Here is a 25,153-nt window from a genome sequence, read left to right on the forward strand (position 1 = left end):
AGTCTAGGCTTGGAATGCAGAACGATTTTCTAAAATACACCTAATCAGTATATTTTAGAAAGGGAAGAGCTTTTTTAGCACTGCATTTTAGTTTGTCTTGACTTTCACTGCATAAAGTTCCAGATGGACAACATGTCAAAGTTTAATAATACTATATCCAAGGACTCTGTAATGATGATTTTATAAAAGCAAGAATTGTACTTGGTCCTAACAATCTTCTAATCTACTCCCTTGAGTTGGAATCCTGTCTTGCTTCTTAATTCACTAGCCTTCCTCTTGATATTGCCTCTCACCCTCATTTCCAGTGCTTGGTCCTGCTGCTTTCCATGAAAACAAAAGGAAATTATTCCTAGAACTGGATTACTAAGAGTCACAGAATACACTGTGAATGCACGGCCAAAGGCAAGGACAGGGCAGGGTCATCTCTTTCAATTTAATGATGTTTAAAATGAAAATAGGCTAATTTTGTTGATTAGGAAGCCTGCAATTCCACATGTAATATACCCTAAAATCAAAGAACACAGTAGGTAAATAACTTAGGAATCATAAAATATAAATTTCTTGGTGACGTGCAAATGTTTGTAAAAGCTGTTTATATGTCCCATTCAGCAATTAAAGAAACGAAAAATCCAACCTTTGATTGCAAGATAGCTTCTAAAGTATTCAGCAGGGGTAAATCTACTAACCACTTTACTAAACCCCAACAGCACAAACAGTAGACAAAATACTACAATATATTCTTACACTGGAAGTGACTTTAATAAGTCATGTTTTAACACCTTTGCTCTTCCGCTATTTAGTTAGCTATACTGAAACATGCTCATGAGTCATGTCAGTAACTGTGACACGATCTGATTTTGTTTTCCGGATGTTTGATGTTTATGATGATAAGAAAGATAGAAGCACACCTGGTACAGAGTTCAATTTCCACGTTAAGAACATACAAAGGCAGATAAGGCAGCATAAAAATGATAATAATGATAAACATTTGGACTTGTGTTAGTTTTCTATATGTCTAACTGTTCTGAAGAACTTTCGCAGATATTGTAACCTAAGGTTATTTTAAAGTGAGCTTGAAGGAATAACAAGGTATTTTAAAGAATAAAGGGTCCTTCTGTGTGAGAAGAGCAACATAGAAAGAAACCAGGATTTCTATTTTTCATATCTAGTTTATCAGAAGATCCCAAGCTAAGCATAGGAGTTTTCCATTCAAATAAGGGATTTTCCATCTCAAGGGCTTTCCTCACCACGGAAATGCAGAAATCTCAGCAGAAATCTCACACAAATTGCAAATCTCCGTAAGCAAGGGAGAAAATTTGACAAAGCATCATGTGTTCAAAGAAGGTATTGGAATACATAACATCTAGCTAGAATAGAAGCTGATGTTAAAAAAAAATCCTAACCATATGCTTTCATAGTTATTTCTGTTGGATGAGAGAACACTGAGCTGAGTCCATTATGATCCAAATCTTGATTTCACAGAATCTTAGAAATTTGCTGTCAGATATGTAGACAAATAATTTATCTTCTTCAAGCTTTTCTTGAAAGTGCTTGGTACCCATTGCCTTCTGTGTCAGAATTCTGAATCCCAGGGGCATATTTGGAGCATACAGAGAATAAATGTTCCAGCAAATGTTCCAGTGAAGCAGTGAATCAGTGAATATTAGGGCCAATATGGCATTAGTTCAAAAAGAAGGAAGAGAACATGTCTACTGCAACTAAATCCACCGTTATCTCTGCATCAGTAAAAGGAAGTAAAACGAATACACTATTTCACATGAGAAGCAAACAGGATTTTTAATGTAGGGAAAGAGGGGTTTTTTCCTACAGATACTTCCTAATGAAACATGTACTTATAGTTCCATTCTCAATAGAAACTTTCTGTGACACAAATAAAGGCAGCTATTCTCCCTTTCATTCATCTGCTATCACCTCAGGAATATAAAGAACAGACCAATTAGGAAGACTAAGAAAGATCCTGTTCCTCAAAAGTGTGGCAAGTACATAGCTGAGCTAGTCAAATACTGTCATCAGCTTTTACCTACTTCACCATCATTTTAAGGCCCCACAGTTTCCATAAAGGACATCTTATTGAGCATTATCTATTCCCTCTAACATTATAACGGATCTTGCTAGTCTCACTGGAGGCTTCTGTCTACCATTTTTTGTTGACTTCATGGAAGATCTGCAAGCTGAGTTTTACTTCCATAGTCTTGTTTCTCAGTAATGTGTACTGGCCTGGTCACAAGGATTCTGCTAACTTGCAGGACATGTCTATGATGGCCTAAAACAACATCTGGGGAAGTGAGCAGAGGTACACCATTTTCTGCAGTTTCCTCATCCAAAAGGGTTTCAGAAACCCACTACTAACACCAAGCTACATCCTTCATTCCTTACAGCATAGACAGCTAATCTAGAATAGTTTTGCTTGAAACTACCCCCAAAAAGATACTGGTTCCCACTGAAGTTACTGCCAGACAGCTACTTATCTATGGTTCCCCTTTCCTATGCAGAAATTATACCTCCTTTGTGCCAGTACAGCTGTTTGTATGGTTACACTCTCAGTCACACTTATGAAGTGAGCTGGCGTTAACCAAAAATTACTTTCTGTTGTAGCTGTTTTAAGAGTAGCCTTTCTCATTTAGAGAGAAGCTACGTAAACAGTGGAATCAATTTAACTAAGAGGACAATAATGCTTAATGGAGGAAAAGGGAGATGTGGTACTCCTAGATGAATCACGTATTGCTGTATTAAGAAGGAAAGGAATACATGTCTGGGGAGAGAGAGAGAGAGAGAGACAGAGGGAAGGAATAACCAATAGCAGTAGGTTGAATAAGCTTAAGAAAGATTCCTGGAGAGCAGAGTACAAGAGCTCTTTGTTAAGAAAACTGAGCTGTGCATTGTAGTCTTGAGGTTGAGTGAATGTTCTGTTGAGGCATGTACTTCCTAGACTGGAAGTCCTAGACTGGAAGCCTAGTCCTATGCTGGAGTGGATACTCTCTAAAGGTCCTTTCCAACCAGTACCATACTATGATTCTGTGATTCTATTTTTGTAATAGTTACCATAAATATTTCAAGACACAAAGATGTTAAAAATGCATTAGTAAACTCCTGTTTTTTCATACTGCTGTAAACAAAACTGTACCTAGTGCACTGAGATATTTCATATTTTTCACAAGGTTTTTAAGAGAACATGAGCCCAGTTTAAATCTCACATTATTTAATTTGTACTTTAACTTTGTATTCCTGGCAAATGTTGCAATTGCATGAATTGTATGCAATTACTTGAACATTTGATTTTGACACTTCAGTTTGAGTTTTAGTTTTTCTTGTCTTCAAGTGAAGTTCAAAAAGCAAAAAAAATAGTCTAGTATGTATATGCTCCAAGAGAACATTTACCCAACCTCAAGACTACAATGCACAGCTCAGTTTTGTTAACAAAGAGCTCTTGAACTCTGCTCTCCAGAAATCTTTGTTAAGCTTGTTCAACCTACTGCCATTGGTCATTCCTTCCCTCTTTCTCTCTCCCCAGACATGTATTCCTTTCCTTCTTAATACAGCAATACGTGATTCATTTAGGTGCACCCCATCTCCCTTTTCCTCCATTAAGCATTATTGTCCTTTCAGTTAAATTGATTCCACGGTTTATGTAGCTTCTGTCTAAATGAGAAAGGCTACTCTTAAAATAGTATTTAAATAATACCTAATACTTAACAGTACTTTAAAAAGTACTTAAAATAGTACTAAAAAATTAATCTATAATGTTTTTTCCCAAAATTCTAGGTAAATTCAGTGTTTGAACACATGAATAAATATGAAATATGAAAGACGTAATTCTCATTTGCTTCAAGATACAAAATCACTTGTCAGCAGTTATTGTTTCTTATCTGCCTCCAACTATCATAAACAATGAAAACACAACCTGGAATCCAGCCTTTAGAATGAATATTTCACATCCTTATGTGGGAGTTCTTTGCATAATGATAACAGAGATTTACCAACACTAACCTCTCCATTACAAAGTTTGTTTGTAATACCAGTGACTATTCATTCAGTCTTCCCGAGTGTTTTATTTGTTTGTTTTTTCTTTCAGGTCATGACAAACTCCTTCGTTTGTGGCATCCTGCTATTAATAGTAGGCCTACAGGAAAGCTATCAGGACACCAACATAGTGTTGTGGAAATTGTGACAAATGAAAAAGATCAGCATATCATCAGCCTTTCCTCTGCAAAGGTAAACTACTATTTTTAACTTCATGGAAATCAGTCCTATAAATGCAAGTAGGAATCTGGTTTTGAGTACATACTTCTGAGAATATCTAGTCCTAATCTCATTGCTTATCCATTAATTTATTTTCATAAAAAAGATGGAGTTTCAGCTTAAAATTTCCAAATTATTTTATATTGAGGAGCAAGACTAGAATGGAACTAATTGACATATTTTCTTTGAGTAGGATAAAATAATACTTAATGAGAGTAGATATTAGCACTCTGGTAATTTCCATATTACTTTGGCAACTGCCAGAGTTATAATCTGTACCTGAATGCTTCATTAGTAGTGATCACCTGCAAAAACTTACTGTAGCTTTGCTTACCCTTTTCTCTGACTGTCAGCCTAATGAATCCATAGGTGAAGTTTTTCTTATACTGATGACTCTATGTCGTGTTCAGCTATTGACCTCTTTCTGATCAATGTGTTACACAAAGCTTACTGATCCAAAGCGTTGTCCATGAACAGGAATACTAATAAAATCAATAATGAAACTTCTTCAACCAAATATTGCATGTTTCTGTGAGAAATGGATGAGTTTCCTTTAGGTCATTCATGGAATCATGGCATCAGTGGTTTATCTCATTTGTCAGACTGTTCAGGAAGTGAACAGGAAGTGTCTCCTGAAGTGTCAGGAGAGAATAAAAACTTCTTAAAATATGTGCAAAAATAAATGAGAAGCCCCTGAAGGAGTAGTTAGGGATGGCTATGGGGCTTTTTCAAGAGTGGTTCTATGCAATATTTTCAGTATTAAGCAGTATTTCATTTTTTCATTAACATCTACAATGATGGAATAGTGAGCATATATGCTAAATTAACCACTTGCCCCAAACTTGTTAAGACTGCAAGCCTTGAGCAGAAGTATTAGAGCTTAGAATAGTCAATGAAATGGAAGGTATGATCTGTGAAAAAAACCTCCTAGAAAGCAATAGAGACCTAATATAGTTAGTCTGCTGAGATATCCAGCTATCTCAAAGGTTTCCAGCTTTTTGGTGGGTTATGTAGGAAACATTACTGAGCCTGTGCCACTGCTCTGCCATAATTGCTTACCACCGCTTATTGAGATGCCAGTAAATACCACCTTTTCATGCATTTAATCCTATTCTTAAAATAACCCACAGCCTTCTAAAAGTAGTACTAGCTGAAAATAGGTCATCAGAAATCTCCCATCTTCACATAACCCTGGAACCATAGTCATTCTCCTTTCCTCCCTCCTGTAAATCTTTACCTGTCTCTTCTATAGGTAACTGTACATTTGCTACACACATACATTACTGCAGAATTAGGGAGTTTTGGCAGATAGTCTGCAAGCTATACATGTAGGGGAAAATGTAATAAGACATAAAATATGACTTAAAGGGAATGTATGTACTTGAGGATATTTATAGAAAAGCAACTAAAAATGAAGCCCCTGTGGCAGCAAATAAGGAGAAGCTCTCTTGAGATCCCTTCTGGGCCTTTCTGTGATTCAATATGATGACTCAGAGGGAAGCAAAATCTATTTTACAAGTCTTCAAGTACATAGACATCTGATCGTAAATGTACCCGAGTTGTGACAATAATATCAGTAAGATCACTTGTATATGAAAACAAATGTGAAAGTATATTCTCATTAAAAGCTATGTATCTTTAAACAGCACTGTGAGTTATAAGGCAGAAATTACAGTTCTTGAAGAATAAAATAGAGAGAAACTCCTAGACTTTGAAAAGTCAGGCAAATCTTGCAGTCATAGTTGAATATTATATAAAAAAGTAGAGATCCCTCACAAAGGAATCTAAAGTACTTTACAAATAGAAAGATAATCACTCTCTGTCTCAAAGAATTTTCAATCTGTAGATGATATATGGTATATACAATAGTGAAGGAAGTCCAGCTGTAGTAGGATTGCCTCCTACTCAGTTAAAGCACAGATATTATACAAAAATGTGCAGGGAACTTTTTTAACGTTACATTAAACACACAATTTGTTTCCCCCTAAAAAGACAAAGACCAAATGCTTTGCACAAGTCCAGGTAGATGACATCAGTAATGTCCTCTTATCCACCAATGCTATAACCCCATCTTAGACAGACACCAAATTTGTCAGGCATGATTTGCCCTTAGCAAAGCTGTGTTGACTGTCACCATTCACATCCTTATTTTCCATATGTAAATTAAAAAGCTTCAAAACACCATAATAAATGTAAACCTACATCTAAAACACTAGAGAAATATTTTTCTCTGATGGCAGAACCTGAAAGAAAATTGTAGTATTTCTCTCATCATTGTCAGATAAACACTATGTTCTTTAGCCATGTGTGTTCACAGACTGGGCTATTCTTTATATTATCAAGGCCTCTATCAGAACTGCAGTAAATTTCTATATATTCTGTATATTGTTTGTTTCCATTTCCTTCAGGAAGTGACATGTGAATGACAACACCATTGTCTTCACAGTCACGTTTAGTTTCTTAATTCTCACCATGCATAGTTTTATTTTCTAACATAAATGGCTGTAGTGAGAAAGTCTAGTTTCACAGGTGGACAATCATAGCTTCTGTCAGAGAACATGGGGAAGTTAAATTCAGATGGGAATTTTTTATTCATTGTACAATAAGATAGCAAAAAAATTATGTGCTACAGTAGATAAACTTCTCACTGCTTTGAGCTGTTATTTAAAGGACTTGATAAACATACAAATTATTTATTAAACTTTCACCACATTTGCATTTTATACTCATGAGACCTTGCCTTGGCATGAGCCACTACTATGTTTTTTGGAACAATATGCATGTTACAATTAAGAAACTATTTTTTATCTATCCCACTCTACGTCCATCACTTCTCTTGTAAGCAGACACGTGTTGGTGATGGTCAGTACTGTGGGCTCAGTGGATCCTGTGAGCATTCCATAGCTTTGGTGCTGCAAGCAGAGTCCTTAATTCCTAAAGAGATAGATTATATCTGTTAAAATAAATCCTTAAAATGCTTGGAGATTAGGTTAATATGTTAAATGTCCTTGCCTTTGCTATTGATCCATGGGTCAGACAATAAGAAGAGCTGGACAGCAGGAATGGGAGATCTTTGTGTGAAATATATTTAGGAAGATCTTAGAGAAAAAATGTCCCAAATCATTCTTGTTTAAGTTAGAATGCATAATTGCACTTAACTTCTGACTGTCTCTCCCTAGAATTTTAACACATAATTTCCCAAGATCTATTACAAATTACTTCATGGAGAACAAGAGTTAATGTTGGATAGATGGCTTTTAAGATATTGTGTGAGCTTCATTTCTGAAGCTTCATGAATATTCACGGAATTAGAAAGCTAGAAAGCATATTCTTCAAGACTGTATTTAAGGAAATAAATGTAGACAGTCCTTTGGTAGTTTTATTTGGTATGTTTGTACATTGTTAATATACAAAGTTGATACTAAATGTAAAAATGTTTTAATATAAGGACTCAAACAAGGAGTTTTACTACCTTGCTCTGCCTTCATTTGACCTCAAAGGACTTTTAAGACTGAAAAGCCATACAGAAAGGTACTCATAAGAATAAATCCATAATTCATATGTAATTGATTTATCCTACAGGGTTCTAAATTAAAGGATCACATTGGCTTTTTGTTTCAGACTTCTGCTGCAGCAAAGGTTTGCAGTCTGAAAAACTAATGTCTGAGTTATAGGTGTTAAAACACTCCAGTGAATGGTTTTAAAGATATCACAAATGTTACAAATCTTTTACAAGAATACTAGGAACTAGTACTAGTTCCAAACTGTATTCATATATGCCACAGTTTATACAGAAATTTAAAATTGAACCAATCCTACAGCATGGTTTCACAGTTACAGTGAAAAAGAAAATCCCCAAAAAACACCAAAGAGAAGTTATTTATAACTTCTTATATTGCAATGGAAGAACTAGTTTACAAGAGTATTAACTCTAAAAGTCTTGATATCCCAGAGCATGGAAAAGAAAGAGTCCAGGAGAAGAGCAGGGAGGCATCATTGCGTTAAGGAAGTATCAAAAAAACCCATCTCATGCAACACAATAGTCAAGATGCAAAACAAATGTCTCTGTGAAGAGAATAGTATGATTGTGCAGACCTGAATTAAAAGATTAAAACTCCACGAAGTTAATGAGTTGTCTTTGTTTCTGAAGTGCAGGTGCTTCAGAACCAGTAAGTTACTTGTACCTGCATGGAGAAGCAATATTGAAATTATCCAAGACGTTTAGCAGACATAAATAAACTATTTTATATTGTGATCACTTTTAAAACCTTTTTAACCATGTATCAAAAAATGTAAATAGAAATAAGTGAAGGATTTTTAAGACATCAGCCAGTATTATGCACTGAGGAGATTGTCCCAGCACCATAATTCATATGAGGAAGTACATTGTTACCTTTTTGGTTTAAAGCCCTTTAGCATATGTTTTATTGGCACTGTGTGCAAGCAATTGGTTTGATCACTGCAAGTATTTCAGGCATTTTCTGCAGCTGCAGTTTTTCCTTCTGAAGTCTGCTTTTAATTTCAGTTTCATGAGTCTTTTTATTATAATATATGACTACACAATAGTTTAATATTTTTGACCTGTGATGACTTGCAATATTTAAAACAAAAAAAAAATCCTCAAAAATCAAAAACAATCAAATTTTCCTTACGGCCAGTTGTTGAGTACACCAAGGATCAATTAGACCTACATATTTGTTTTATTTAAGTTAATTTTAAGTTGCAATTCCTTGTTTTAGAGGACTGTTCTGCTTGGTTTTCATCTGTTGCCAGATGACCTGACTGGATTTCAGCTGACCTCTTCTGACACTACCCAAGTCTATCCACATGACTTAATTTTGTGAGTTAGACAGATGATTCCAAAGGTACAGATTTCCCACCTGTTTGCTTCTAGCTACAGAGAAGTCCCGTGTGTACATGGTAGTGGAATGAGTGAGAGAGGAAAACTTAGAAAGGATTAGTTGTTATAGGTTTAGGCTACCCCTAGTAAATGCAGATCCCTTGTACAAAGAAGCTTACTGTCATGAACAGTCTACTTAAAACCCCCACTTTTCTAAGTAGAAGACTAATCTCTATTTTCAGTGAACCTGTGCTCAATCCCACTAAATGATACACAAACTGAAAGTCTATAATTCTGTAAATTAGTAGTCACATAAACAAAGATTAAAAATACTGCAGAAACTGCATGAATTATTTTATCTCATCAGAGTACAATTTAGCCTTTATTTATTATGATAAATGTGCAATCCACCTCTTGAACGAACTGGAGAATTTGACTGGCATTTTAATATAGGCCTTGCTACACTATTTGTTGACATGATGTTGCTGAGAAGTAAAATGGGAGTAAAAAGCAGATTATTTTCTTTAAATCAGATTCTTAAGCACCACAGTCTTCATTATGATAGCTAATAATTTAAGGCTGTATCTAAACCATGAATTTCAATAATTTGATTCAGTTGTCTCATCCTGGTTCAAAACTTGGCTCCATGCACACTCAGTGTTTAAACTTACGCTTCGACTGATGTACACACCATTCTCTTGCATCCTACATCCCAGCACAGTTGTCTCCACTGAAATGAGCCTAGGCATGAACAAAACAGAGATTTGTGGAGGTTCTCATCCAGATTATCAGGGAGCAAGAACTCTGGGATGAGCTGCAGCACATTATTGTTTCAGTGTACTGTGAAGTGCGGATATAAGGGTAAGATCCACAGGTTGTGGCATTTGACCTGAGTACTCTGGTTGAGGTTAACTGCAGATGTACTCTCAGCACTGCTCGTGATAAAATTAAAAAACCCAAAACTCTTGAGGTTCACACATTTTAAATTAATTTGTCTTGTTTCTGTCAATCCCCCTGTGTATAAGGTAACTTTTAAGAACTAGCGCTGTGAAATAAGAATCAGAAGTACAGCTCTATTGTAATAAAATTAATCTGGATGATCTTGATAGATATTCTTCAAGAAACATTCTTAAACAGTCAAAGGAGTGCTATACAATCTAATATGTAGGCAGCTAGAGTTAAGTCTTGATCTTGTAAAAAGAGAACCTGTGCCAAAATCTGAAGTGTATATGCATGGCTTCTTGCTTTGCAAGGAGGAAAATAGGCATTGACAGTACTCAATTAGTCACTGTCTCTCACATCTTTCTGGATTCATGAGATGTGTAAAATGGCCATTAGTCAAATGCATCCAGTGAAAGAAAAGTAATATCAGAGGTTTTCCTTATTCTTCTCTAGATCAGTCCTGCTTGTCAGCATGGAAAACATCTACTGTCTGAGCAGTGCTGTCTCCTTGCAGCACTATGGGTGGTTTTTTGTGGTAGACATTTTACAAAATGGCTGCAACAGCCTATTTTCTTGATTTATACCAGTAATTTTATTCATACATATCATGTGGGAATTAAAGAAGAGTAACAAGTGATGTATTTCTCATTTTTACAACATTACACCCTACAACATTTTTACACTCTTTCCTCTTAGGTCTGAGGGAGTACAAAGTACGATAATATGGTTTATTCAAGCACTGAAGCAATATGGTTTTTTTATTGAAGTAAAATGCTGGTAGAATATGTAAGTCCTTTAAAAAGTACTGTCTTTGGACTTGGAATTACAGCTAAGCAGCACCTTCAGATGCTTCAGGATACATTAGACAAACAATGCACCATGACATGAGTTGGATGTTTCAAGCCAGGCAAGACAAGACTGTCCTGTATAAAGGTACTTGGTGTGCCTGGTTACTACATTGACACTACAATATATATATACCAATACTGTAATTTAATAGAACTTGCTAGTCTATGTGTAAAGTGGGCCCAATCAGATGAAGAATTAGTTCTATGGAGTGTCTGATAAGAGCAATCTGTGGGGTAGAGAAACAATGGAAAAATGACCTGACACTGCAGTCTAGATAGAAGAATGCTGCACAGGATATCTCTGCTGTGTTTATTTTTTTTCCTCTTCTTTATGCTACTGAGCACTTTAGTGCTCTTTCCTCACTATAGTTAGTTTTCCCATTCTTATAATCCTGCAGCCTGTAGAATTTATACTTAATTTTTTCATATTACATAACTCCTTGAATGCATTCAGGAAGCACCGAGGGAAAAAAAAAAACAACAAAAAACACTTATAAGGACAGAGACTATTAAACTTGGAGATGTGGCATGAAGCAGATCGTTATCTGAAATGTTATCTTACACTCGTAACACTCCGTGGAAACAAGATAAAGGCCAATGGCAGAGACCAGACCAGACTGCATAGCCGTTGTACTGAAAGGCTATGAAGAAGTAGCAATTATTCTCTCACTTAATGTGGAGTGGAAGTTCACAACTAGAGCAGTGAAGGCTATAACTTCATCTCACCTACTTGAGTTGGAAGTCAGTATGCCAAAATTTGCTACACCAGTTGTTCCATTGGTTTTACTAGAACACCTCCAGTGGAGGATTGGTGGAATTAGAGCACTTAAGTGAGTCAGGTGGGTAAGATTTGAGCTAACAGGCTTCAGTGCATAAAAATAACATCAGTTTTGCTTGATGATTAGTAAGGCTGGAGTAAGGAGTATTCCCAATCTTTATACCACTGTGAAGTATCATTTGTACACAACACGAAACTTTTAAACTAGTGAAGAAAATGATCTTTGGTCTTTTTAAAAGTAATTTCATTTTTGGCAGCTAATAACAAGAGAGCAATGCACACATTTACACATGACAGGAGAGTAGTGCAATAAACAGGGTGCCTCCTTACATTTCCATTCTGGAGCATGGTAGAGTTTTGTTCCATGGGTAGCTTTTTCAAAATTTGATGCAGCCAACTTGACAGAGGCAGACAAACACTTCCTTGCTCAAATCTGCTCACACTAAACTAACTCTGTTGAATGTACAGTACCCAAAGGCAGATTTTTAGTGTTTCAGGAAGGATAAAGGCAGTTATGTTATTAATTTTTGTATTTCTGACTTTTGCAAATTTACTCAAACCTTAATGTTATCAGCCTCCTGTCCTCTCTCTCCAGATCTGCTTAGTAGCAAACTGGCTATACGATACCCAAGTAGGAAGTCATAAATGTCTTTTACCTATCTGGAACTGAACAGGTGATTATATTAATGACTGTGTAGGTTAGTGTGGTTATTTATCTAACCTGTTTTGAAAGTACATGGTATTGTTTTAAGGACATGTTTATAATACAGTCATTTGTCTTCCTGAAAAACAAGAGCAGCTGAGCTGGAAGCACAATGTTTCATTTATGTCAAACCATTGCTAATCATGGCTGTTACTGGAAAGTATTGCATATCAACAACATTAAATTTAATCTAGATAATTTCAAAGAGAGGCATTTGGGAAATCTACTTCAGTCATCCTTCAAAGAAATGATGTGGCCACTTCTGTATCAGATACATTGTTTTGTATACTACTTTGAAAGTCAAAGTTAATCCTTCCCTTGTTGCTGTGCTTTTGTTCTCTTTGTTTTATTTGCTCATCTCAGATATTAAGAATTTTATTCTCCTCTTACATAGTATAATCTTTGAAGAACATTGAATATTTTTTTTAGGACTCATCATGTAATTTACTGAATCTTATGCTATTTCCTATCTCATTTTCCATTAAACAAATTACTTTGCATCTTGGGTAATCTGCAAAAAAAATCCTGCAAAATTAGCCTACAGAAGAGAAGTCTCAAGACAGATATCATCACTGTATATAAATTTTGGAAGGGAGAGTGTAATAAGATGGTGACAGACTCTTTTCAGTGATGCCCAGTGGCAGGACCAGATGCAATGAAAACTGAAACACAGGACTTCTGTCTGAACATCTTCCTTTTACTGTGAGGGAGACAGCACTGGCACAAGTTGCTCAGAATGGTTGTGGAGTTTTCATCCTTGGAGACATTCCAAATCTATCTGGACACAGTCCAGAGCAGTCAATACTAGGCAGCCCAACTTGAACAAGGGATTTAGACAACATGACCTCCGAGGTCCCTTCCAACCTCAACCCTTCTGTGAAAAAGTAAAAGTGATTAGAACTAATTTTAAATTTACTTTTTTAGCTCATGCCTACATTTTCCACTCTACTTCTTAGGCTTGTATAATATACATGTATGCTTAGAATCAGCATGCAGCTGGACTGTTTGATGAAATTATCTATTGTGTGGAGTCTTCTTCTCTGGAGGTCTTCAAGACCCAGCTGGACATGTTCCTGTGCGACCTGATGTAGGTGGACCTCCTTCAGCAGGGGGTTTGGACTAGATTATCTCTAGAAGTCCCTTCCAACCCCTACCACTCTGTGATTCTATGGTTGTATCATTGTAAAAATGATGTTTTGTTTCTCAGTATATCTAAGAATGCACAAATTTCTTTCATGAATGTCTTGTCCTCATATATTCTCAGCGTACCAGAAAGGAAATGAGACATTGGATGTTCTGTTTCTGGGTAAGTATTCCATGGTTAAAGAACTAAATAATCTGTATTTACTGCAAATGGAAACAGGGTGGAATCTGTATTCAGTCTGTGCTGATTTCTATAGTTCTTCTACCAGAAAACTGAGATCTAGGGTTTAGGCTGCAGAAATAATAAATTTCTAGACATTTAGTTTTCTGGTTGCTTTTTTTTTTCTGTGGGGGAATGAAGAAAAAGATCTTCAAAATGTAAGTGAAGTGTTATATACCTGAAAATTGCTTCAAAAACTATGTCTGAAGTAAGAGCATCATTCTAAGGTTGGCTGAAGATTTACATAAGGAACCTGACTGGTTTTTGAGTGCTTCTGATCCAGATATTCATGAGCTGTCGTCTCTGTCCTCTACCTCTAGCTACCTGTTTTTGACCCATATACCATCTAAATGTCTACTGAAACCATTCTTCAGAAGTGTTGAGGATTATTTTATCTTTTCATTAATAGTCAGGTAGATCTATTGTCAGCACACCTAGCAGACAGTAAAGACAAAAATACAGTCATTGTATGGCACCCAGCAAATATCCTACAGGCTCATTACTATATAGTTAGACTCACTATTGCATATAACCCAGTTTGATTTATTTCCGGCACCTTTCCTCCATGTTTGGGAAAAGTAACTTTATATATAACCAGGTTAAACATGCTGTCTTGAGGAAGTGAGTTGAAATGTTAATGATTTTGAACTTTGACAAATTACAGACTTAATAAGGCACTAGTTATTGTACCATCTGCTGCACCACATTGCATTAATATGCTTAGGGGTAAATCCTACTTGCCTTAGCCTCTCAAGTAATCCCATTGACATCAATTTGTTCCTAAGTCTTCTAATAACTACAGGGAGTTGTAGTACTTTGCAGGATCACCTTCAGGGATCACAAGACACACAATGGCACACTCTGCAGATAATTTACTGTATTAAATAGCACAGCAAGCAGAACTGCAGTTCGACTTCTGCTACATGCCTGGTGACTTTTGATTTTGAGGACTCAGGTGTTCTGTACGAATTTGTAATTTTTTTCACTTAGACCATGGTGCTTTCAATGACCTCCTGAAACAATTGAAAAGTGGAGCAAATAGGGGCAGATAAACTGAACACTTCAACAGAAAATCAGCTTTAATGGTTGCTTACTCTTCCTGTCTGTGCCTATGGTGAATGCTGTGGTTAGTGTAACTTCTTTCTGCCCCAAGAGTGGTTGGATTTTCCTGCACAAGTGGTTTTTTTCCAAAGCTGTTTTAAAGACTTGCAGTATCACCATTCTGTAAAACTGAGGAAAGTTGTTTGTCTTTAAACAAAAAAAATCAATAAATTGTTGACTTATAAAAAGTATCAGGAGGATGTGAGAACTGGGAAGAACTGAAGTTGCTGTTTACTCTTGTCGAGATCACATTCTTAATTAGCAATAACTTGATGGGATTATCTTTTGGTATGGGGGAGGGTGTGTCTTCTTTAGTCCTTTTCTATCTCAGTTAATTACAGATAGAAAGTGGCAGAAGAAGATTCAGTTCTTCCAAAGTCAAAGCATATTTCCACAGTGGCCTCCTCATAATAACCCGGCAGGAGATAAGTGTGGCCAAGCCTAAACTTTGTTGTCCTGAGAGCATGTAAAATATTGATTTACCAATTTTGTCTTGCCCTGTTTCCCATCTTTGTTATGTCTCTTCCTGTTGTTCTCATTTTAGTTGGTGAAGTGAATCTTTTGCTCTTTGTCAGTCTCTCTGTGTATTCAGAAAAATAGAAGAGTGGAGTATTGTTTTTACATGCTCATAAAACAGAGTTTAGATGGAAACCATAGATCAGACTTATTTCCATGTTCCGAGTTTTAGGGCTTGAAGGAATGTGGTGCTTGAGAGAAAAATGTTTATGTATGGAAATATAAACATCTAGATTTGTTGAGGTATCTTGGGAGGCATCGGAAAGAATCCCCACTGAATTCTGCAAGGATTCTGTTCTAGTGTCTGTGGAAATTCCATCTGTAACTATGTGGTTTTGCCATTGGATTGAAAAATGAGAAACACAAAATGAGTACCTAAGAACAGAGGGAATTGATCCAGACTGTGGCCCTGGAGAGGATAACCAAGTAGTTTGCTGAAGCTGTTGCAGCTGAGATAGGAGCTGCAGTGTGTTCCCCTCTGTGCCTGTTGAAGGAGGTTGTCCACAATGTGGGAGCACAGGCAAGGATCCTCTTGCTAACTCTATCTGTGGGTCAAGGCCATTTCTGCAAGCACCCAAATTGAACCAGGTTTTTCATTCATGTAAGCCAGTGTTGTACCTATCATGTGGCTAGAAGTATAGCTCAGCTTTTCCTGTAATGTGGAAACAGTGGGAAGAGGGAAATAAGTTGTTTCCAAAAGCACTTGAAACTCCTTCTCTTCACACTCCTTCTCCTCCCTAACGTATTTCATTTGCTTGCAAATAGTCTATATTCTGTGATTTCCGAAGACACAATCTAGAAGCCATTTTCTATAAAGAATATGTTTTCAGAGGGCTTCAGGGATTCCAGCATGTGTCAGGTTGCTGAGTTCTTCAGTAAATCAGTAGAACAGTAAAGTTACTATTAACAAAATATTCCTGAGGCAACTCCCCCTAGTCACCTCCTAATTTCTGAATAAATATGCCTTTTACTGCCAATCTTTGTGCATGAATTCATGCACAGTCTTCTGTGCTGATGTAGATGAACAGCAGTGACATTGTATCTCACAGCCACATTGGTCATGCCTTTTGTGGGAGTTACTCATGTGGTTTATGTAATCTACCCATCCCTGCCCACAGGCTAGGAAAGGAAGAAGGCCAGGAGGAAGGGGAGAGATTTATGAATGCTGTGATGTGTCTAGGTTTTTACTGTTACTTTAGATGACTGAATTTTCTTAATGTGGTACTGGCATTAATAGCTGAACAAACTGCAAGAAACAGTGCAACAGGCTCTTATTTACATTCATTTGTGCTGTAAAGTAATCTTCTTTTCTTATTGCTTTGATAAAATGTCAAATTTGTTTCAGTTGTTGACCGATTTAACTTTTATAGTCCATGAGATTATTAGAAATATGTCATCAGTTTTGTTGTATAATTTCACTAACTTTTGTAATAGATCCAGGTGATGTTTATGGAAAGATCATTATACCTGTTTAGTGACTTATTCTTTTTGTCTGACTAGAGTATCTCCATAGATACCTGTTTCAAATTATCTTCAGCCCTTATAGCTGTTTTTACATGCTCTGATTTGACTGTGCCAGAACTGACCTTGGAGATCTGTCTGCAACATTCACCTAACTTTCCCAACTTTCATAATTCTTTCTATCTAGCTGGTCTGCTACCAGATGGATTAATAGTTTCATCATTTTTTCTGCTCAACTTTACTTCTTTTTCAAGCCTTCTCGCTGCTTATTTCTCTGTTGGTATGCTTTAGAAATTGCATGTATGAGTAAACTCCTGAAATATAATAAGTCTATCAGAGGAATATGATGGACATCATTCCCTTGACTCAGTACTATCTCAGAGAAAAATTAATCTCAATTAGAAGTTCTTTAGGGACTTTTCCTTTTGAGTTTTCCTGATAACAAACAGCATATTCAGGAAAAATTTTATTGCACTTAAAATTCAGAAACACTCATGTATAAACTACTCTCTGGTGCCAAAGGTGGTCTGTTTAATCACTGATTTATCTATCAATTTTTTTTCTTCTTTTTCAAAATTTTACTGGATCCACTGTAACTTCCTTTAAAGTCAGGTTACTGATGAAAATTCCAGTAGTCTCAAAAGTCTGTGTATACCCCTGAATTCATTACCGTGTCCATTATTTTTAATCTGTGTACAGTGAACAGCTTTCTATTTGCTTTTTTTGGTTTTTTTCAAAATGGTATTCTCTCTATGCTGAGATCCTCTTTCAAGTGGAAAAAAAAAGATAGATCCTTTCACATTTTATAACATCTAGAGTAACAAACATTCATTCTCAATTGTATACTGTGCATCTTGGAAGAAATCATTCCTGGCAATTGCAATCAACTTTTCATAATATGAACATATGCACAAGTGAAGTCTTCCTCATTATCAAAGCATTTTTAAGGACACAACATACTGCCTGTGAATTATAATGGCATATGCTCTGTTGAACAGAAAAATAAAGAGATTTCAAAATGGAAAAGGGAATAGGCTATGGTGATGAAAGATGAAATAGTCAAAACTTTTGGGTTGGGTTTCATACTAAGATTTGCTGTGTGTCCTTTAGGAAACTTACCTTCTCTCTTTATCAACACAAAATGAATTTTTTTCCTGAAGTAATTATATTTAAAAAGAAAAAAAAGTTAAGGTTTTATGTGATCAAATGGATAGATAGAAATTGTAGTCTGCAGATGTCAAATTATCTCATCCTGAATTTGCAGAGGAAGTATTTGTCAGGATTGTTTTAGTTTTTCAAAGATCTTCACGTGAAAAGATGTGTAACATTATGGAACTGAATTTTCTGAGTTTTCAGCAGTGAATTTGGTTGCAGCTGTTATCTTTATGAGGTTGACAGATTTTTTCCTCAGAGTTCTTCTGCTCAGATTTCTGGCTTGGTGTTAGGCAAGATGAGCTAAAAGCAATTACTTTGCAAATTGAATTATTTTAATGACAATTTAATCTATCTTTTTTCTTCTGGTCACCAGCATTACTAGGTCAATAGCACCCTGACTGTGCTGAATTTGAGTTACATGTCACATACTAGTTTCTAACACTTCTGATGTAAGACTGTGTGTAAGTCATTTCCTGGGGCATAACACGTTAATGGCTTTAGCAAGTAGCTTATGTCATGAAAACTTCTATAAATTGATATGACAGTGCCAAACAGAGCTCTACATTCTTTATTCTGGCTAATCTCTTTTATGTTTTTCTAAGATGCCAGTCATAATGCTAATATATCAGTCAGACAGAAAACAACAGTGATTTCAAAATGAACTTCCAGCCCCCCTGTCCAAACTCTACTTGCTTCTTTTCCTTTTACAATGCCCACCTGTTACGGATACACACTCTGTCAGGTTTCAAGAGGCTGAACTGAATGTTCTTTCCACAATGGAAAAGTCAACATACTAACACAGCTGCTTTTACCTGTGAGTGAATTAAGTAGGTTTTCAGGAATATGATGCAAGAATCTGCACCCAAGCTGTCTGGTACAGACAACTTTGGACTTGGACCTAGCTTTACCATAATGTTTCTCACTGTACAGGAGATCCTGGGATGAATCACAGAAATAGCAATGTATTTCCCTAGGATTTTTCTTAGGTTTTTGTATTTTTTTTTTCCTCATCAGATCTCAAAAAATTAATGTTAATTGAGAAACAAAGGGCAGGCTGGCTGCTTCCTGCTTCCTGGCCAAGACTATGAAATTAGAATTTGAGAGTAACTGCCTCAAGATCACCTAGGAAAAGCCACTGAGATCTCACCTAAGAGATAAAGTTAAGAATAAGGAACAGGTTAGAGAGGAAGAGCTCAAGGGACTGTACAGGAAGCAGAATTATTCATGTGAAATTTCTGTCCGAGATGCAGCACGGCTGTCAAATTCAGTTGAATATTTCTTCGTTTATCCTGATATGTTTTATGGACTTCTATTGTACAGAGCATTTAATCCAAAGATTCAATGACTTTTTAATGTCTACAACACTCCCTGTATTGATGGAAGCATTGTACCACGTGTCTTTGTATTAAAATCACAATTAAAAATGCAGCTCCACCTTTTAATAAGACAATGGAATGAATACAAACAACTTGCACAAATGCTTATATAAAACTCATTGTGATTTTGGCAGCTGAATGAGAATTGCAGGCAGATTATCTTGCAGGGAAGTGCACCGCACTAAAAGCCATTGGATTTGAGAAATTAAATATGATTTCTTGCAGGTTTGAGAGCAGTTTGCATGGGATAGCAGGAAGTTCAACACAATTTTTGATCAGGCAGGATGAATAAGTGCTGCTAACATACAATTATTTATGAGTAAATAGAGTTGAAAGCAAGTGTTTTGGTTTACAATGAAACTGAAAGTAAGAACAAATATAATATATGTAGTGCTTATTACTGGGTAGTAATCTGACTGTGATTAGGAGCATTTGATATCAAGAGCACAATAACTACATGTGCATAAAAATGATCCTTTTGCAGTGTGTCCTGATCCTGAATTGCTCCAACATCTGCACTCAGTCAAAGATTTCAGGAACTCTTTTATCCACAAATGTGTGAAATTCGTCTTTGTACTGCTGCACACCTTTTGATAGTCCAGCTCAAATATAAGCTTTTAAACTATTGGCATTTATCTGCACATGACTGAAAAGTGTGACACAAGGGAGTCATCTTGTCACTAAGGACTAGAACCAGTTCTCAGGATATCTGGTTCCACTGTGATTTTCTCAGGTCAAGATTACAAAACTCAATTTTTCTCTGCCTTTTATCCTTCATAAAATGGGGATAAAGATACCTTTGGCATTTTTCTTACTTATTTTGGGATATACCGTGCTTAACATTGTGATTTTCATTGGAAGCTATAATATTTCTGTCTTGGAAACAAAATATTTGAAAATCCAATCATAATACATAATTTTCTCCCCTCTCTCTCCCTCTAGATTTTTAGAGTGTGGGATATACAGAACCTTTCACTACTGCAGGTCTTCCATGATAATCAAGGGAGTCCTGGAGATATGGTGACCTTTAACATGGTGTTTGACAACAGTCATGGCACACTTATGACTGGTATGTTACTGTAGTAGCTGTATGAGATCATGTATGAGATCATATCCCTTCTCCTGGAATGCCATTTCCTTTATGATTACATACAACTGAAGTTCAGTACAGGAATAAGGTATATGAGATGCAGAGACGACTGGGAAGTAAGGATATTATTGTTATCTGTGGTGTTAATTTCAATGTAGAAATATACATGAAAATGTGCAGCATTTGAATTAACATCAGAGAGCTCCACAATCTCTAGTGTCAACAGGTGCACTGTCTAATTGATCAGGAATAAAATATTGTAGGAACTCATCCTGAGGTTTCTGGGCTCTGTTTCTTGACTCTCTATCTGGGAGGCTGGAACCTCCAAGAGACTTAACAGGTGTCACTAAGGATGGTAGACTTCTGTATCTAAGACAGAGATTTTGGAAACCAGCAGGGTTTTCTGCCCCAGAGACATAATCACTGAAAAAAACAATCTTTGAACCTGTTCTGAGACATACCAGGCAAATAAGGTCATTGTCTTTGGAGATAGCTTTTTCTGTCTGTGGATTAGGAACAAGGCACAAAGCATGCAAAACTTGTTGTATTTCAGAAGATGGATGTGAAACATTTTATTTTCAGTGACCTGGTAGTTTCTGGTGAAACTTTGTGCCAATAAACTCATTTTAGAAGCCTAAACGTATACATTGTCTAGAGTCCAAAAATTGTTATTCACATTTAGGCATTTGGTAAACACTACAAAGCTTAAGAAATGTCAACTTCTAGGTCTTATTTTAAAAATGCCCAGAATATTAATTACTCAAGTTTTTAAACACTTTTAATCACTAATATGATCTTCAATTCAAATTTAAGTTAGTGAGATTTTCAAAGCTTAGTAATGAAGGGATTTTACATGGAAAAGTCCTTGACAAAGTGAGGTAATTTTGTCCTTATAAACAATTATTGAAACAATGTTTAAATATCTGTAAAAATCTGGTCCTGGGCTCTGTTACTGATTCCATTGAAAGACTAAGTAAATGTCTCCTTGCTCCTGTATATATCCAGAGAGAGTAACTGGTACTATATACAAAATTTATATAATTCTCACTCGTCTCACCCTGTGCAGGTTCAACTGTCATTGATATTTATCCCCTAAGTCAGATGATACAAGATACGAGACAGTTGCCACAGACACATGACAAAAGCATCAATGTTCTGATTTACAACAGGGCTTTTCACCAGGTTCTCACCATCTGCTCTGAGTCAATACTGAAGGTGTGTGGAAGCTGTCACCATTTAAACTGAAAAAGTCTCATCTATGTTTTTTATTACAGATAAGTTATTGGGCAATTACATAAATGATTACTGTTTATTATTCAAAGTGTTGGGTTTATGGCTGTTCCTGTGCTGAAATTCTCCAGGGAAGTGATAGCCATGATGAATAAACTATTTGGGTTCAACAACATTACTTTTCTCAGACAACTACTTCCCTGACCTGCACTGAAATAATTGTAGTGCAAGCACCAGGCAGATTGAGCAGAGCTTCAGAGCTTTAGTCATAACTTTTCTTCCTTTGGCTGAACAGGTACACTTTTTACCTGTTCCTGCAATAGATTTTTGCAAGTATAGCAATAGTAGGGAAGGTCCAAATCATTCTATAATTCTGTGATTCCTTCACTAATATTGTAAAATTTAATCGGCACATACAGTGTGCCTAAACTATAAAACCTGACTTTTTATCCTCCTGTTTTGCTTCTTTTTCTTTTGTCTGATCTACTTCTATTTGACTAGCAGTTCTGAAGCTGATTTACTGACCTGTAGATCTTTTTCTCAATACAGTATTTTCCTAGAACATGTTATTCTGAGCCTTAAGAATTTCAAATCACACACCTATGGAGAAATCTTGAGTAGAATAGCCAATTAACAAGACAAAGTGATGGAGATCACTTTTGTCACATTTTATTGCAGCTGTTTATGTTGAAACATTAATGGAAGTATTAAACCTGCCTATGAACTTTACTATTTGCATTTGAACCACTAAAATACTGTTGCCATGCAAGTTTATTAAATCCCACAGATGAATAAAATGAATCATTACTGGTGCAGCTAACAGTGTGACAATTATCATCCAAGGTGCTGAGGACCCGCAGTTTGGATCAACTATTGATGGGGTTAGATTTGTAGGGAGAAGTAGCATCTTTTTATTTGGCCAGCTGGGGAGGCATGTCATTCCTGTGGAGAAAGGCTTGTTTGTGTAAAAATTTGTTTGTTTTACACACTCAGTAAAGTTGTTATTATTTCTTACTAGAAACCTGCCTTCCTTAGACCTCAATGGCTACAACACCATTACAATTACAAGATAGTTAGGAGCACTTGGTGCCTCAGAAAATCAGATCAAGAAAGTTCATATAACATATGTGGCTACCTCATAAATCAAGTTGAATCTGAGCTATCTGGCTACAACAACCAAAGCTAGTACTTCATTATAAGGCATTGCTTAAATTCCCAAAGGGACTAGATAATGATCAGGTTCCTACATTTTTGGACCAAGTGTTTATGAAAAACATTATTTTTCTATTAATTTCTAAAATTAATTTCTAAAATTAATTAATTAATTAATTTTCTATTAATTTCTAAAATTAATTTTCTATTAATTTCTAAAAATTATAGCTCAAATTCTTTCCACATAGATTTCTTTGCCTATACACTGTAAAAACTCATTTAACAGTCCATCTGACTTAACAAAAGTCTTTCTCATAGTGTACTAAATAGAGCCTTTCCTTGCCAGAATGGCTTCTCTGAGGAGGCAGACATTTTCAGGGAAAATACATGAGTGTTTCAGTAAAAGAACATAGTAGTGTGCTTTTGTAATAGAGAACTTATCTCACAGGATGTGAAAATTTGCTCTTAAAAAATTTGCTCCAATTGCACTAGAACATGGCCTGTGATGACAGATTTAGAGGATGTAGTACAAATATTTACCGTCTTATTTTTTCAGGTCTGGGACCTAGAAACAGGATATCAAATATATCAGATTGAAGATGCACATGGGCTGAATACTGAAGTGACTTGTGCAGCTATTGAAATAAATGGAGTTTATCTTGCTACTGGGGCATGTAATGGTAAAGCAATTAAACAATTATCACATTTTTATTACATTTGTTTAAAATGATATATTATGTGAGCAGAAAGAACTTCTTGCCTTGACTGTCTAAGTGACAGAAGATGGAATTTTGGTTTTCTTCCAAAGTGGAAATGTGCACAGAAAGGTGGAGGAGTAGGTCTTGATTTTGTTTCATTTGATAGATGATTCATAGAAAGGTGATTTTTGGATGCTTTGGCTCAGGTATTTTGCTAGCCTATTGCTCTCTGGAAGACTATCTTCAAAGCTCTTGGTCTGAAAAGATGTTTTCTGATAGGACTTAGAGCCTAGATCTGTAACTAAATGCAGACACTAAGCACTAGAATATATATATCTACATGTTTCCTGAATTTCTCATGTGCGCTATTTAGGGTACATCAGTTTCAGGTAAGGTGAGAAGACCTCTCCAATACACAAGTGCTACACTGAATTCTGCAGAAAAGTTTTATAATTTTGTAATCTTTTAACATGACTGAATAATTCTTCTCATATTCAAATGGTCAAGAGTACACACATGAAGTATTAAAATATGTTAAATATGTGACAGTCTACACTTTGCTATTGCTGAAAGTTCGTTCTTTTTTTGTATGTCTTTCTCATCTATGTGTAGGAACAGTGAAAATTTGGGAGTTTGAATATGGGCGGGAAGTGAAAGCCTTGCCTGTGGCCCAGCACAGTAAAGATGAGTGTCATCTGCTGAAGATAGTTTATCTGGAGGCTGAGAGTCAACACACACTTCTTGTTTTGGATCAATGTGGGAAAATGAAAATCATTCAGGTTTTTCAATTATGCTATTTTCTTTCTTTCACTTGATAGCTCCTAATTCTTCAGGAAAAATAGGACATTTTCATTAACTAGTGGATAAAATTTTAGAAACTGTCATGGAAAAATCCACTTTTTGTGTGACATCAAATTAGCTTTATGATTTTCTGCATAAGTGTTAATATGTTCATTATTCCATTGCTGGTTTTCAGCATTCTGATACTTTCTTTCCTTGCATTTGGTCTATTTGTGGTTTAGGTTCCAGTAGTTATGGTTTTGTAGTTCACCAGCAGCTGAGGCTGGTTAGACTGTTCCTGCAAACCCTGTTTATGTATTTAGCTCCACTGCACTGGTCAGAAAGCTGCTTTTTAACAGCACCTCAGGCCCAGCATCATGTTCTCGTGAGGCAGCTGTACCTTTTCCTCCACCACTGCTGACTTTCATCCACAGGCAAAAAACTTTTGACACACACTTGCTGATAACTTTCATAGGGACAGAGAAATCCTTTCCTTCCTCCTTCATTAAGTTGATTATTTTAACAGGGTAACCCAGTTGAAAGATATCTGCATGTCACGTGGGTGCTTCCTCAGGCAGTATCATTTCCACGAAGGAATCCAGTTGTGTCTCTGTCACTGAAGCCTGACATGTTACAAACACATGATATTTTTCCAGATATTCTGGTGCTGTCTGACACCAGTTCTATGAGGAATGATGCAGAGGTGAGAAACACTTCAAAGTTGCGCTTAAGGAAATGGTCTAGTGGTTGACAAGGCTTAAAGGTCTCTTTCAGCTGAAATAATTCTATGATTCAATGATAATTTACAGAATATTAAAAAGTAAAATGTTTACTGTGCCCTCAAGGATTTTGTGTGTTAG

The 25,153-nt window shown here is 36.1% G+C and overlaps 1 protein-coding gene across 1 annotated transcript in view; it reads left to right on the top strand.

The window, feature by feature from the left end:
- Positions 1-25,153, top strand: part of WDR64 (WD repeat domain 64) — a 72,861-nt gene that overhangs the window by 27,119 nt on the left and 20,589 nt on the right. Inside the window, exons 10-15 of the mRNA XM_061989624.1 lie at positions 4,094-4,233; positions 20,286-20,412; positions 21,500-21,648; positions 23,372-23,495; positions 24,126-24,292; positions 24,820-24,996. Coding sequence (XP_061845608.1) covers positions 4,094-4,233; positions 20,286-20,412; positions 21,500-21,648; positions 23,372-23,495; positions 24,126-24,292; positions 24,820-24,996 — 884 coding nt within the window. The remainder of the gene's footprint in view (positions 1-4,093; positions 4,234-20,285; positions 20,413-21,499; positions 21,649-23,371; positions 23,496-24,125; positions 24,293-24,819; positions 24,997-25,153) is intronic.

This window comes from Colius striatus, chromosome 2 (assembly GCF_028858725.1).
Source record: "Colius striatus isolate bColStr4 chromosome 2, bColStr4.1.hap1, whole genome shotgun sequence".
Classification (NCBI taxonomy): Eukaryota; Metazoa; Chordata; class Aves; order Coliiformes; family Coliidae; genus Colius; species Colius striatus.